The sequence below is a fragment of the Saccoglossus kowalevskii genome, chromosome 13, assembly GCF_978046115.1.
Source record: "Saccoglossus kowalevskii chromosome 13, keSacKowa6.1, whole genome shotgun sequence".
Lineage (NCBI taxonomy): Eukaryota > Metazoa > Hemichordata > Enteropneusta > Harrimaniidae > Saccoglossus > Saccoglossus kowalevskii.
Window position 1 is genome coordinate 10,854,491 of NC_140653.1, and position 17,175 is coordinate 10,871,665.

Consider the following 17,175-nt stretch of genomic DNA (forward strand, 5'->3'; position numbering starts at 1 on the left):
TCAATATGATATTTATATATATTTATATCTTTCATCTTTCAAATATGGAAAAAAAGGACAAGTCTGCAAATAAATTACTGTACATGTTTTGACTACAGTCTACATAATGTATGTGCATTTTTATTGAAATCAGCCTGCAGACAGATTAGAGATATATGGATACGCATCGCTGTAAAAGCATTACACTGTACTTTTGAGAAAAACAATGTTACCATAACGACATGCATTTAGAAATTTTACTTGGAAACCTGGGAATCTGTCAATGTTCTGCAGACTTATATGGTCATTAAGCTTACATAAAGCAAATAGATGGAATTTTATTTTCTGTTTTTAATTCTTCCCCACATGAATACAGAACAAACTTCACTAAATACTTGCGACTGAGGACTCAGAGGTCAAAGTCAAAGAACAAAAGAATCGTTCAGTTGGTATTCTTGTGGAATTCCTTGAATTATATTTTAGTACAGCACAGCAATTAGACTGTCGATGGTACAATCCACTTTGCTAGCAGCTGAACATTCCAATCATTCAGCACAAGTGAATGCTGTTTTCTTATTTTATTTTTTTCAGAACAATGTTAGTCATACATTCTTCTGAGCATGTTCTATGAAATACTCCCACAGAGGGCACAATTCAATGAGCCTTATTATTAAACTGTAGTTGCATCAAGTATATAACCAAGGTTACACATTGTGAAAATGATGGGGAATCAGGTTAAGGTGACGGAAGATTTTAAAAGAATTGTCATTGTTAATAATGGTCGTTATACATGTATGTTACCTGCTATGGGTAAATGACCTTAATTACAAGCAACTATCAATAGTTTGATTATAATATAACATCCATTTCATTTGCAGTGCAAGTAAGACAGTTGCATCAGTTGTTATCAGACATGTAACACAGTACATTGAGTTGATCTGTCACTTCTAGGTTTGTCCGTCTTACGTAATTGAAACCTTTCATACTATCCATCAAAAATATGAATTATAATTATATTTCTATACTTATGTGACTAATATGATGATCTTTCACCTTAAACTATATATATAGTCATTTCTTGCGAGATCAATTTCCAAACATTTTATTTTTCATGATACTTATCTAGATGCTAGATCACAAGAAATGTTAATAATGAGTATACATACAGAAATCAAAATTACTCTACATTTACATCAGACTTTGCCCATCAGCAGAATGAAACTCACACAGATTAGACCTTCAATTTTCCTAGAGCGATTTTAAAAGCAGCAAAGTCTAATTTTACTTATGAATTGTTTAATATCATTTAAATATCAGATCCCTATCCATGCTTACTTTTCCAGTTATTCATTCATGTTACCATAGCAACTATATTCACACCTTACAGGTGCATATTTGATCTTCGATTTGTGGGCAACGGGTGATTAGGTTTTATAAACGCGGCCTCTTTTGATGAGGCATCTTGAATATATAAATATTCGAAGTAAATACAGTGTTTCTGTTTTTTTATGTGGTGCAAAAAAATGAAATATTTATTTTTCACAATATTCATCACCATTAATTTCAACCAGGAGCAAATTTTTGCATATTTATAGCAAAAAAATTTCATTGCAATTCTTTAGTTAGGCAATTACAATATTTTCTCTCTTAGTAGTGCATACCATATTTAATCTATTAGCAGCGCATTTACTAACATGTACATTCATATGATTGACAGGGGTGAGTCTATAAATTGTCAAAATAAGTCATACTGTATCAAATATACAATAATGCAAATTTTTATTTATGCGCACTTTTATTGAAGATGCACATCCAATACCTAAAAGTATCTAAGTGAATTTCATGAAACAGTCAGTAATTACTTCAAATAAGCTAACATTTTTTATTTCTCATCAATTATCTCATGGTTTTGCTGACTCAGGTTTTGTATATTTTTTGGGGTTTTATAACACCCTAAAAAATAAATAATTTAAAATCCAGACCAGCTTCTTGTGGCTGAAAACTTAATACAGGTTATGGCTATAGTGTCAACTGTAAGTGCTGAAAATCAAGTGGCACTTTGTCATAAGTGATTATATAGATCAATGCCATGGTAACAGTAATAGCTGAACTACTCAACATCATCCAAAGAACATGAAACACACTGACTTGACAAATCACGGCAAAGACAGATTTTACATGGAATAAGTCACAAATATTGATTAAAATACGATACATGTACATAACGTACTTCAAAAATTGTAAGTTTTTATGAAAAAGCAAAGCCAGCTGGAGTTTGCGAGTCATGTTACATTTTGACTGCATTGTATGTTATACATGTAATATATACCTGTATCTATAATTTACATGTAGGAAAAAGCTGATAAAGAAAATCCCATTTTTTGCTTGTTTGCCATTATTTCATTTTCAAATAGTATGTGTAGACATTCAATGGTGAAGTTGTGTTTTCAATTTTGTTATTACAACTGCAAACCAGTTTTTATTTTTTTATTTTCATATTTCAAGTCTGTGAGAGACACTGATAGTTTGAACTTATGTCATACTGTGCTTGGCTTGTGAATCCAAAAGAATTCATTACAAGAATGTTTGTGATGGGTGACAAATGCTACATGTACAATACACCAGGCGGAACAATCCAAAAAATTTGTATTTTCAGATTTAAGAGAGTCAGACACTGTTAAAATCTCAATTCATAAATATGTTTAATATTTTTATGCGAGAAAGTGATTTAATCTTTTGAACGCTATATTAATTTCTGCTACCAAAATTTTTATGCATTTTTTTTAGAATTTCTTTGTTAATTTTGAATCAAACAGACATGATTTTACATTGCTTACAATTCTTGATCACAATTTTTGGAAACAAATGGATAAACTATGGGTTTGATTTTGTGAATGCTGACAAAAGTTGACTATGATGTACAAAGGTTAAAGTGGAGGCCAGAATTGCGTCCAAAGCGACGATACAATGCACCCTAAAAACACATGTTCATGGGTAGACTTGTCTGTGAACAAGGACATGTAACAGAAAATAGTTTTTCGAGTTATAAGCAATTCAACAAGTATTATGTCAGCTCTATTTTTTAGTAAGATAGTGAAAACTTGACAAATTCTATTGCCAAGATATGCATTAAACATACATTGTGTATATTTTTTTGTAAATTTACTAATTCTTCTTTGTGACAAAAATCTCATTAATTCAATGTCTTAATTAATAAAAACATTTTTAATTTCACATTCACTATCTTTAACCAATTAAAAGCCAAAGTCTATTTTCATCAAAATAAAACCTGCATAAGTTTTTTTTCATATTTTTTTTTAAATTTTATCAACACCTTTATATGCAATGGGAGTTATATCTACCCGGTATTTTGTCCAAAATTAACTGAAAAATACTTAAAATGTCTCAGGACAATTTTTGCAGGAAACAAATTGTTGACAAAATTTAGAATTTTGCGATGCTACCTCACACAGACTGAAGATAAGAAATAAATTAGGAAAATTCAGACAATTAACAACACCCTCAAACGAAATGTCTAAAAAGTTATTGTTGTAATGACGAAAGTGTAGGTTACCCTGGTAACCTGTAACAGTCACACAAAAGTGGCAGTAAATGGCCAACATACTCACCACCACTTTATCAAATTTGTCTGAATTAATTTTTTTCAGCCACAAATGGAATACTAGTACTAGTACAACAAAATCAACACAAATACATTGTAATAGTTGAGAAATCAATGTTGACATTTTAACACCTGAGTTCAAAGTAATGTAGCATGTATGATACAGCAGAAGGCTACATACAATGTTCATTTACGTACAAAGCGATTGAAAAGCTTAACTTTTTCACCACGAGATCCTACTTTCCATCACAAATTTACAAAATTGTCCCGTTTATATTTTCTTCAGACAATTGGGACAAAAAAAGCCAAATTTGTAAAATGCGTGAAAACGTATTTGTAAAATACGAGTAAAAATGTATTTTTTGGTACATTTGTACCTCAGATAATGCTAATTAATGCAAATTCAGTGACAAAACTGAGAGTTGCATAACTTTATTTTATAAATTATTGTATAGAAATTGTACCTTAGGTCCAAAATGAACAAAGAAATTACCAAAAAACATTAAGTGCAAACTGTTTTTCGAAAAAAACAAGACATGAATGTCACAGTCCCTGTTATTTGATTATTTATAATATAGTACATCTGCAAACAGGTGAATGAATATGTAATCTATGTGGGTACAACTCATCATAAAGTGATTACCCATAATCTAGTTTTGTACTGACAACTAAAAACTTCCACAGACCCATGTTCAGAATCTACTAAGTGCAACAAAACTATTTGTCATACATGTAAACTTGCTCAAGAAACTGCATTTATAAATCTGAGTGAACCTAGACGTACATGACTTCTTTGTTAATTAAGGTCTTAGTATATTACCAGGACCTGGGTCAAATCAAAGATCAAATAACTGCATTGTTTTAATTTGCATATTTTTGGGAGGGTGTGGTCATTACTGTCAGAAGCACATCTACTCGTGCCAAGGTATAATCATACCAAATATGAATAAAATCGACACGGTGGTGGTAGAGATAGCAAATAACTGCATTGATCTAATTTGCATATTTTTGGAAGGGCGTGGTCATTACTGTCAGAAGCACATCTACACGTGTCAAGTTGTAATCCTACCAAGTATGAACAAAATTGGCCGAATAGTTGCTGGGATAAGAGCAAATAACTTCATTGATCTAATTTGCATATTTTTGAGAGGGTGTGATCATTACTGTCAAAAGCACATCTACTCGTGTTAAGGTGCAATCCTACCAAATATGAACAAAATCGGCTCAATGGTTGCTGAGATCAAAAGAAATAACTGGATTTAGCTAATTTGCATATTTTTTGGGGTAGGGTGTGGTCATATTAATAACAAGCCATGCATGGCACAGTCCCCGTTAGTTATCAAATTTGAGATATATAGTTTTGTTTATAGTAATATAGCTGGAATATAACCATGTCAGGAATATGATTTTTTTAACATTAAAATGATTGACATTTGTATCTGATCCTCAAACAAGTACTTGTCCATATTGAGAGATATTGCTCTGGAACAGCATTCAAAATCAGCCATTTTGAATACATGTATATATATATATATATATATATAACATGATGTATAACGAATATATAAAATTTGAATATAATCAGTCAAAGTATTTAAGAGATATGGCTCTAGAAGCCCAATCATTAAAACAAAATGGCCGCCAGTCAGCTATTTTGAATCCAATCTGAAAATAAAATGACATGCATCAGGAACCTGTAATGTCTAACATGTGTTATAAGTTTGAACAAAATCCATCCATAAATGCAAGAAATGCTTGATATTCGAGGATTTTTTTAGCACAAAAATAGTACACTTTGAAAAAGATCATCAAACCAATATATCCATATAACTGTGACATGATGTATAATGAATATTACAAATTTGAACATAATCAGACAAAACAAGTCAGACAGGGTCTGGAAACCCATTCATTAAAACAAAATGGTCGCCAGACAGCCATTTTGAATCTGATCTGAAAAATAAAATGACATGCATCAGGAACCCGTAATGTCTAATGTATGTACCAAGTTTGAACGAAATCCATCCATAAATGCCAGAAATGCTTGATACTTGATGATTTTTTAGTACAAAAATGACAACCATTCGGCCATTTTGAATAGGATCGTCAAACTAATATATCTATGACATGATGTATAATGAATATTTAAAATTTGAACATAATCAGTCAAAACAATATATTGGAAATATGGCACGAGAACCACATTGATTAATACAAAATGGCCACCAGTCGGCCATTTTGAATGTTATCTGAAAAACAAAATTATTTGCATCAAGGTCCCATAATGTCTAATGTATATACCAAGTTTGAGCAAAATCCATCTGTAAACAGCCGAGAAATGGTTGCTTTTTATGATTTTTTAGCACAAAAATGGCCGCCATTCGACCATCTTGAATCAGATCGTAAAACAAAATGATGTGCATCAAGGTCCTATAATGTCCAACGTATATATAAATTTTGAACAAAATCCATCTGTAAACAACCGGGAAATGCTCGATTTTGATGATTTTTAGCACAAAAATGGCCGCCATTCGGCCATCTTGTATCAGATCATGAAACAAATTGACGTGCATATGTATGATATCATGCATGATGTATGTGTGAAGTTTGATTGTGATTGGTCCAGGCATTTCTAAGATACAATCCGGACGCACGCACAGACGCACGCACGCACGCACACACAGACGTCAAAACATAAGTCCCCGTTTTCGGACTGCGTCCGAACGGGGACTAATAACCTAAAAGATGACTTCCGATAATAAGGAAGCTATTTTGAAATTGGGTTCTGAGAAATTGGTTCTGAGGTCTGAGTGGTATACACTGCCGATCGAATACATTTGGTAAAACTTGTGAATCAGAAATCAGGAATTCATGAATTTGTAACACAGACTTGTTCATTGACATCTGATGCAGAGTCTCTGAGAAAATGTGAGAGATAACTTGCAGCAACTTGAAAATGAGAAAGAAAGTAAAACTAGTACTCCCCTTCCAGGCTTCGCCTGAACAGGGACTAAATTACAGTCGTCGCACCATGTCATGTTCGATATGGGAGTCATAGCGAGATATACAACGTGTGTATAAAATACATTGTTTGTTTACATGTAAATCGAACATAATTGAGTAACAACTGTAGCAAAGGATTAAGATAGAACTATGAAATGGACATGTACAATCTTGTGGCCTATTGAATTTGCAATTCACAGCTTTCAATACATACAGATACCGTATTTGCTCTATTAGTAGAGCATGCACTTATGTAAAATACAGAGATGTTTCTATGGTGATTTTTGGTTTATATGCACATCTATTGGAGATGCAATAGGGCAAATACAGTACATACAAATGGCCGCCATTATTTAGTTCACATTGTATCAGTGTAGATTTTTGTTCCAATAATTCAGTGTTTCTTTGCCTGATTTCTCAGTATTTGATATACCGTAGGTACATATTATTGTAAAATCTGTATTAGAAGTTGTGACTTGTATTAAAATGGTAAAATGCAACAGATAGTTTTGTTTTGTAATAGTAGAGGAAGAATACAGCATCTATACGTGCATCTACACATATGAGAAATGATGAATATTTGATTCTCAATTATTCAAAAAGAATGGGTGCGACTTCTATTAGGGATGCGGTTCTAATACAGATTTTATAGTATTTTTATGGCATTTACATGCACACATCCATGAATTAAAATTATGAATTATTATAAATCCTTTTAGCATTCATTCAATATCATTGAAAGTTATAGACATCACTGAGCACAAAACGGTTTCTGTGAACCATGCTCTTGCCTCCAATTGCACAAAGGAGCGAGGCTAAACATTCTCCAAGATGTACAATTTATATGGCAACGTGGTGTTCATGTATCTTATATGTTCTTGGTATATTATGTTGGCATTTTCATTCATTGTTTGTAGCTACCCTTGTAATCTGCCAAGTTATTGTATGACAGCCACATAAACTATACATTTACCCATAAGGCAACTAACCAATTACATGCAGCTTGCAATGTGCTGATATTAATACACATACTTCCGATCGTAGGTGTCTCTAGGCTCTAGGCTCTAGAAGCATAATAGAATAATAATTATTTAATTAATTTTCTTCAAATATTAATTAATTCAATAAATTTCTATGCGGGCAAATTAGTGCAATCTCAACGTGGGGAAAGTACCAAACGTCTTTGAATACGATCATTACAGTTTCCCTTTTCCCCCTTAACGTGGACATGGAAACGTTCCATGTTACACGTTCTGTCAACCATGTAATTAATATAGCACAAATTATTACAGCAGCGCCAAAATAAACTCATCAGAAAAATACTATCTTACAATCAATCTGCCTGGCAATTTTCCCAACTGTGTTTGTTATGACTTTGTCTTAGACCATAGAAAGTATGCATGCTCATTTGCATATTGAAAGTCCCACTACACTATTATGGGAGGGGGGGTATGTACTCAAATTTGAAATGAAATTGTATACTTTTAATCAATTTATAATTCACTGAACACTTTTAAGATTCAATAATTCAGCATTTTATATAATTTATGCCATCCTGTCCCTGATTTCATTTTGAATTTAAGTCTATAAATCGTATTTGAAAATTGTTTCATGTACTCAGTGTGTCAGGAAAATATTCAGTGCACTCTAGTGAAGACTGTTTTGTCTAGAAGCATAAGCTTGTTGGAATTGAAAGTGCCGAAGTCAAAACAAACACAAGCAGTCAATGTACATAGGAATACTGCAATGTTGCCAGGGAAACTGATAGGGACATAGCAGTTTTTCTGATCAAACTTTGGGGTCCCATGAGACGTATGTACAATTAAGGTAGAATGCTACTCATGGGTCTGTTACATGTGTGCAGATTTTAGCGCATATAGTAGCAGGTACAATATTTTATGCTAAAATCTGTCTACAATTATTTGTTTTAATATTAGTCACTAGTATGTGAACTTGTTTTGTTTCATTCTGTTTTTTGAGAAAATGGTAAATTATGCATAAAATGTCAAATGTCAAAACCCCATAAAAATATTGTCAATTTATTTAATACATGTACTTCTAGATATCAAATCTTATACTTATCTTTTTTTCAACATAAATTTTGAAGATATTGAGATATGTGTATATCCTTGCCATAGAAAACAATGGTAAATGATCTAAAACAGCCAAAAGATGCTATTTTCATTGTATATATTTGTCAATTGTCTCCCAAGTAAGCTGACACTATAATTTTAATTCATTTCTTAACCCTTATACATTTGTAACCTGATATATGTCTATCAAATATGCAAAAAATTACAATAATTTTACTTTTGTGTAGAATTCTACATTAACACACTCAAAATAAGTTTGTTTGTTCATACAAAGTTTTTAGCATCTTTAAGTATATTTTAAAAGGAATTTATGGCCCATTGTCACAATGGGCCATTCCAGTTTATATCTGCACCCCCCTGTTGATGAGCAAGGGTTTACTTCATACAAGGTATAATTTCTATGGGTGTATAAGTCATACAAAGTTTTATTTCCAAATCACCATTCACCATACAGCAATGGAAATCCCAAACTATAGTTCCTACTTATGGTGTTGATGAGTTCCATTGTGCCACCATACAGAGTAGGATTTCCAAATATAACTCATCATACATGTATGCTAATTTACCAAGTTAAAAATTTTATATTTGATAATGGAAATCCAAACTAGTCCTGATTCACGGTGTTGATGAGCTCATTCGTGCCACCATCCTTATCTAATTTCAGTAATACATGTAACTATTTCATACTGGCCCAATTTTTTTACCATACACAGTCAGAATTTTTTTAGTCATACTGTTGGAAATCAAACCTCATCAATCAACATGTGGCGAGATAAACTAGGCCATATTTTATTTAGTAGCCATAACTGCCAGGATTTTTTTTTCCATACTTGTCTGGATTTCCAGATTCTGTTTGTCCATATACAGTTGGAATTCTGGGGTATTTTCCCCATTATACAGTGCTGGAAATTCGACCTCATCAACAGGGAGGGGGGTGCAGATATAAACTGGAATGGCCCAATACATTCCTATATTATCACGAGTTTCCAAAAATCAATAAATGTATTTTCTATTTGAAAGGTCCTCACAGCCTGAATGGGTAAATGACCAATTTTTTTTTTTGTGCCAGAAACTTCTAAATTTTGTTGTTGTTGAAACAACCTTAACATGTTGAAGTTTAAAACATTCCAATATGATCACTAAAAATTGCTCAAATTATTGTAAAAACATGAAAAAAAAAAGGTTTAAAACAGGAATGAAATATAGCGAGGAGGGCAGATATAACTTTCATCTTTATCAAGGGCAAGGTAAAGACTGCAGTGATAAAGTGGAGACAGGAATCCTGCATGACTGGAATTTGGTGAGCAGTTTAGGACACTGGGATGATGTAATATACAGTAAGTTATTAATGATTGAGGCGTTTTTGTTACAGAGAATACAAATTACTCTTCAACTGTCCACCATTATGTAGTCTCTGGGAGTCTCCTCCAATCTACATCATGTATATTTAATCACTAGGTCCATATGCTCCATGCATATAAATAAAAAAAAAAATGGTAATATTTAACAGAAAGTCTGAGACTTGCACGCCATCTGCAGCAGTTTTTGGAAATACATTTATATCAGATTCAACAAGTCATGTAATTACCCTTGTTTTATCTACTTGCAGCTGTTGAGAATATATAACAAGAGGTTAAATAAATTGTAACACTGCAGGTAAATCAAGCTGGTTGATGAGTATACATTTGTAAGTGAACAAGCGACCATCTTGAATTTTTAAAAAATATCAAAATTTTAATTTTGTGTACTTAACCTGTGTATTAACATTTTCCCCACCAGACTTTCTTGCCCAAATTTTTCTGCACTTTTCTCTTTTCTTTCTTGGGAGCTGACAGACATAATTTGAGTCAATTTTCAGTTTTTACTCAAAAATTTGTACAATTTTCGTCTAAATCTTCTGAAGGAAAGTGCAGACTATTTTGTAAATTTGTGATGAAAAGAGGGAACTGGTGTTGAAAAGGTTAAAATACCTTTACTCTGGCGGCCATTTTGAATTGATGGATGGTCAAGATGTAGACTAAACTTTCGTGGTAATCTCATACATGTATGCACCAACTAACACAATATTGACTCTAAAAGGTACAGCTATTAGTGCTTACAGAAGAGCTGTCAGCTTTGTGTACACAAAAATAGATAAATTTAGAAAAATTAATATACAATTCTGAGCACATCTTGTAGAGCACTTTTCTGCCTTTTAACACTGCATTTTTGAAAAAATGTTTATGCATGTCACTTTCAGCTTACAATCAGTTTAATTATAAAGAATTGCTATTCTGACTGTAAGTAAAATCAGAAAGAAAGAGCACTGATTATTTTTCACTACAAGTGGAAGAGCTCATGTATTCCCCTGGTTGCTATAAATACATGTACATTTGTATTTTTCCGTTTTATAGAATTTTATATGCAGTATGTGTTTTTAATAGTAGAGGAAGAATACAACAAACACACTTTTGACACTTTGCTGAGTTACTTATTCCTCGTGGCAAGCTATTTGGAAATCGAAAGAAAAAAACATGAAAGTTCTATAGAAGCAAAATTTTATTTTTTGTCATTCATTTAGCTTGTATCTGATCATGTGAATGTAAAAGTACATGGGGCTGGCAGGATAAGGGTTGAAGACAATTTTCACCCAGCAAAATAGAAAGAATTTGCAGTGCTGTTAAATTTTCCAATTTTTTTCCTGTTAGCCGTGTCAATCCATATACAAGACCATTTCATTGATTTTTTTTACTACATTTAAAATCGTCAATTATGGAAAATAAAAATCTTTCAAAATTCAGAATTCCTATCAACAATAGTGATATAAGCAGTTTTGACTCATGACAACTATTGTGATGTATATTCATAGAAGCAATAGAAAGTGATGAATCAGTGGAAATAGATGCTATTGTCAATTGTACAAAACCTGGGTTATATGGGTCATCGTTGTTAACTTGTGAGTTACACAAAGGTATGAACGATTTTCTTTTTTTTCATAGACACCATGGATTATTGGCACTTGGTATGGGCACTATGGGTTATTAGTACTTGGTATAGGTACCATGGGTTATTGGTACTTGGTATAGGCACCATGGATTATTGGTACTTGGTATGGGCACCATGGGTTATTGGTACTTGGTATGGGCACCATGGGTTATTGGTACTTGGTATGGGCACCATGGGATATTGGTACTTGGTATAGGCACCATGCATGGGTTATTGGTACTTGGTATGGGCACCATGGGTTATTGGTACTTGGTATGGGCACCATGGGTTATTGGTACTTGGTATGGGCACCATGGGATATTGGTACTTGGTATAGGCACCATGCATGGGTTATTGGTACTTGGCATAGGCACCATGGATTATTGGTACTTGGTATGGGCACCATGGGTTATTGGTACTTGGTATGGGCACCATGGGTTATTAGTACTTGGTATGGGCACCATGGGTTATTGGTACTTGGTATGGGCACCATGGGTTATTGGTACTTGGTATGGGCACCATGGGATATTGGTACTTGGTATGGGCACCATGGGTTATTGGTACTTGGTATGGGCACCATGGGTTATTGGTACTTGGTATGGGCACCATGGGTTATTAGTACTTGGTATGGGCACCATGGATTATTGGTACTTGGTATAGGTACCATGGGTTATTTGGTACTTCGCATAGGCACCATGGGTTATTGGTACTTGGCATAGGCACCATGCATGGGTTATTGGTACTTGGTATGGGCACCATGGATTATTGGTACTTGGTATGGGCACCATGCATGGGTTGTTGGTACTTGGTATGGGCACCATGGATTATTGGTACTTGGTATGGGCACCATGGGTTATTGGTACTTGGTATGGGCACCATGGGTTATTGGTACTTGGCATAGACACCATGGGTTATTGGTACTTGGTATGGGCACCATGGGTTATTGGTACTTGGTATGGGCACCATGGGTTATTGGTACTTGGTATGGGCACCATGGGTTATTGGTACTTGGTATGGGCACCATGGGTTATTGGTACTTGGTATGGGCACCATGGGTTATTGGTACTTGGTATGGGCACCATGGGTTATTGGTACTTGGTATGGGCACCATGGGTTATTGGTACTTGGTATGGGCACCATGGGTTATTGGTACTTGGTATGGGCACCATGGGTTATTGGTACTTGGTATGGGCACCATGGGTTATTGGTACTTGGTATGGGCACCATGGGTTATTGGTACTTGGTATGAGCAACATGGGTTATTGGTACTTGATATGGGCACCATGGGTTATTGGTACTTGATATGGGCACCATGGGTTATTAGTACTTGGTATGGGCACCATGGGTTATTGGTACTTGGTATGGGCATCATGGGTTATTGGTACTTGGTATGGGCACCATGGGTTATTGGTACTTGGTATGGGCACCATGGGTTATTGGTACTTGGTATGGGCACCATGGGTTATTGGTACTTGGTATGGGCACCATGGGTTATTGGTACTTGGTATGAGCACCATGGGTTATTGGTACTTGGTATGAGCACCATGGGTTATTGGTACTTGGTATGGGCACCATGGGTTATTGGTACTTGGTATGGGCACCATGGGTTATTGGTACTTGGCATGGGCACCATGGGTTATTGGTACTTGGCATGGGCACCATGGGTTATTGGTACTTGGCATGGCCACCATGGGTTATTGGTACTTGGTATGGGCACCATGGGTTATTGGTACTTGGCATGGGCACCATGGGTTATTGGTACTTGGTAATCCTACGGTGGACTAGGGACTGACTGATTAACATGCATGGCAAAATTACTCACGTATTTAGAAATCGGGTTGTCACAAAAATTGTCAAAAATCGCTGAGTTTAATAAGGTGCACCATATCTAACTGATCACACCGAGCTCGACATTGGGCTCGCTATTTTGAGGGCGAGCCCTTCAATGACCTTACCACTGGCATGCCACTGGCTTACCATGGACGAAACATGGCCACGCCATTGGCGAAAACATGTGGGTCCTGATAATAATATACCAGGTCCCATGTATTAATATGCTAATGATATGCAAATATTGGGAAGTGAATTTTATTTAAGAAATAACCTGTACATCACCACTTGTGTATTCAATTAGTACCACAAAGGTTGGTTTAATCACATTGTAGTTCAGAGATACATGCACTCTTTTAACTATACAAACACTAAGTTTTGGTGCAAAATTTTGCACATTTGTTGGTTAATTAATTTTTGATAAAAAGCACAAAATTGGTCTTGATGGTGTTGGCTCAAAAAATAAGAATATTAAGGTTATGCTGCTTATGTTGTAAACGGCAACAAAAGTTTAGTTCATCATTTAAAGGATTCAATATTGGTCCCATTGCAAGACAGGTTTTTGAAGAGATCAACCTCAAAACAGCGAGCCCAAGGTTGAGCTTGGTGCAATTAGTTAGATACGACGCACCTTATTAAACTCGGCATGATCACGGGGGAAACCGGTATTTCTTGGCACAACAAAACATCGCTTCATTATTTGAATGAAATAGAATTTGTTTCAAATGATATCACAGAACATTATGTCATATGATTAATTATTCATGAAGACCTCTGATTGGACAAACAAATAAGTAAAAACAAAAACTGAAATACATGTAGCGACAGACGTATTACTAATAATAACAGTTGTGCCACTGAAATATTTTCTCAAGGGCTTTGTTCTGGCAATAAACTTCCTTGGGAATGACAAGAAATCCATTAAACTATTTTTATTTTCTGCACACATTGCCCATATCTCTTTTGCACACTGTACTATGTACATTGTACTATGATTGTGGGTACGTTAGTTCTGTTTTAAGTAAGATCTTGTAAACGTGACAAACACTATATTAAACGTGTACTGTTAGATGACTATGCTACTTTAACAAGTACAATGTAAATGTACATGCTTATCTTTCAATGAATAATTTCCCACAATGCAGTAGTGATGTCAACAACACATTTGTTCATCATATGTTAACATATGTAGTCTTACCTTCTAATAAATCCCTTGCCAGCCCCGGATCAGCACTAGTATGTCTTACAAAGTCAGACAACACTAGGTCATGTCCTGACAAGTGAGCCATGCTACTAACTGTTAATATTTTCTCACTATTCCGTCTTTCTGAATTTTTCTCCTAACCAACAAACATGGTCTTAAAGTGATTCTGAAATAAAAACAGAAATCCAAAACGTTTAATTTTCACTGCTGGGAACTTTATGAAAGTCGATGTTGTAACACCCCACAAATATATTCACTACAACAAAATGTCATGATTTTCACTTTCTTGTGAAATTTGCGAAAAATTTGTATTTTGCATAACTAAAGCAGAATAAAATACTGTAAAATAATACAATTTTATATATAACTGACTGAATATGGGTATTTATTAAGACTAAGAGAGCAAATATTCTCCTTGTACAGAGGCACAAACACCCTTACTCTTGCTATGACATTGAATCCCTAAAGGTTAATAAAATCCAGCCGAACTTTTGCGAGCAGCGCCATCTTGAAAACGAATTCTCTGCATACATTTTAGCACATGGTTGATACAAGTGGCAATGGTCAATGCATACCAGACTCAACTACAAAATACCCCAGATGTTCCTATTCCAAACCATGAATTAAACTGGTGTAAAAGTAAAAGCAATAAACTGTGAATCACTTTATTTTAGCTGGAAATTAAAAATTTGGTGAAAATAGCAAATTCAGTTGTCCTAAATTGTGTGTGAATACACTTTATGCATGATCACACATCCAGCATGTTTTTGGAGATTTGTTGTAAATAAGTACCCCAGAAAGAACCAGGATGTGTGACCTTAATGGGTCATGCATAATGCCTCTTCATTTTTGGTGATTTAGAATAAACCAGTGGGGGGAATTTTCAGTGAAAATAATTCCCAAGCAAAATAAAGTACAAATTGTAGAGTACATAGTACAGGTATGTACTATGATAATGGGTGTGTATCAGATATGTGAGTATCAAAAACAGATAATGTACAATATCTGGGATTGTTTTATTTGTTCTATTAAAAGCGAATCTCTAATAAAAGTGCACATAAACCAAAAATTGCATTTATTGTATGTTGGGATCACTAAAGCATAGACACACACTGTAATTTACATAAACATATGTGAACTGATAGAGCAAATAGGTTGCCCATAAAACACAATGCAAGCAAATTTTCAGGAAAATAAATCTTCAGATTGATGCTGCTCCATGATAGGGCAATTTCAATCAACCAATCAAATCAAATTGACCAATGAGCCTTGGCAGTGCAGGAGATGCCTTGCAGATGACATTATGACTAGATATATTATGACCAGGCATGTATGAAATATGGTTCTGTGGATCCACATTTGTTTATAAACGATGGCTGCCAATCAGCCCTTTTAGATTTGACAGTGACAAAAAAAAAAATGTTTGTTCGAAATGGCCGCCAGTCGTCCATTTTAAACCAAATCCAAAAAATACAATGACGTGCATCAAGTTCCCATTGTGTTTAACATATGTACAAAGTTTATTCTGGAATGGTCAAAATGTGTCATTTTGATGTATTTTTCGTCTTAAAATGGCTGCATTTGGCTATTTTGAATCGAATCATAAAACAATCATAAGCATATGCCCAATATAACGTCAGCAATATTGAACCCAATCTGAAAAATAAAATAACACCTATCAAGGATCCATTATGTTCAACATACATGTATGTACCAAGTTTGAACAGAATCCATCCATGCACAAACAAAAGCTGGTTCAGGAATTGTGAAAAAATGGAATTTTGATGTATTTTTGGCTCTAAAACGGCTGCTATTCAACCATCTTGAATCAGATCACAAAACAAAACTGACATCAGTATTATATGCATTGTATTTTATTACTGACATTTTATTGTTGTCAGCCAATGCAAACTGCAAAACTACATTTAAGCAGCTCTCTTCTGACAGGTAGAGCACACATTATTTAGAACAGGCGATGTTGTTGTTGACCAATTGGAGCGCACCTTACTAAAGCAGGCTATGTCACTGTAAACTATTGTAAAACATGTTTAAATAGCTACATGCCATTATAGTGAATTTGACTCCATGCATGAATTACCGGTAACAGAATCTCAATTTAGCTAAAGTGCCAACAATTTCATTGTGAGAATACACTTTTATTTATGTCACTTTAGCAATTGATAGCTGATCCTGATTTATTTACATTTATGAAGTTGGTCAAATGTAGTTAAGGGTTGACCATTGGAAACTTAAGGGGGGTGAATCAAAAATGAAACTGCACAGTGAAAACTCAGACTTGATATATACATTTATTTAAAAAAAAATCCCGCACACTTGATGGGGAAAGGCAACATCATCCTGAACAAAATAAAAAATAATTTGCAAAGTAGTTCTGCATGTACAGTACCATCTTTATCCCTCAGAGTTTTTAATGGTGAACCCCTTAGAGGCATACACACCAACAATAACTTGAATAGAAT

The 17,175-nt window shown here is 34.3% G+C and overlaps 1 protein-coding gene across 1 annotated transcript in view; it reads right to left on the minus strand.

Annotated features, from left to right (window-relative positions):
- Positions 1-17,175, minus strand: part of LOC102808298 (OTU domain-containing protein 7B-like) — a 51,420-nt gene that overhangs the window by 19,811 nt on the left and 14,434 nt on the right. Inside the window, exon 2 of the mRNA XM_085506907.1 lies at positions 14,690-14,861. Within this exon, the coding sequence (XP_085363033.1) occupies positions 14,690-14,780 (91 nt within the window). The 5' untranslated portion in view covers positions 14,781-14,861. The remainder of the gene's footprint in view (positions 1-14,689; positions 14,862-17,175) is intronic.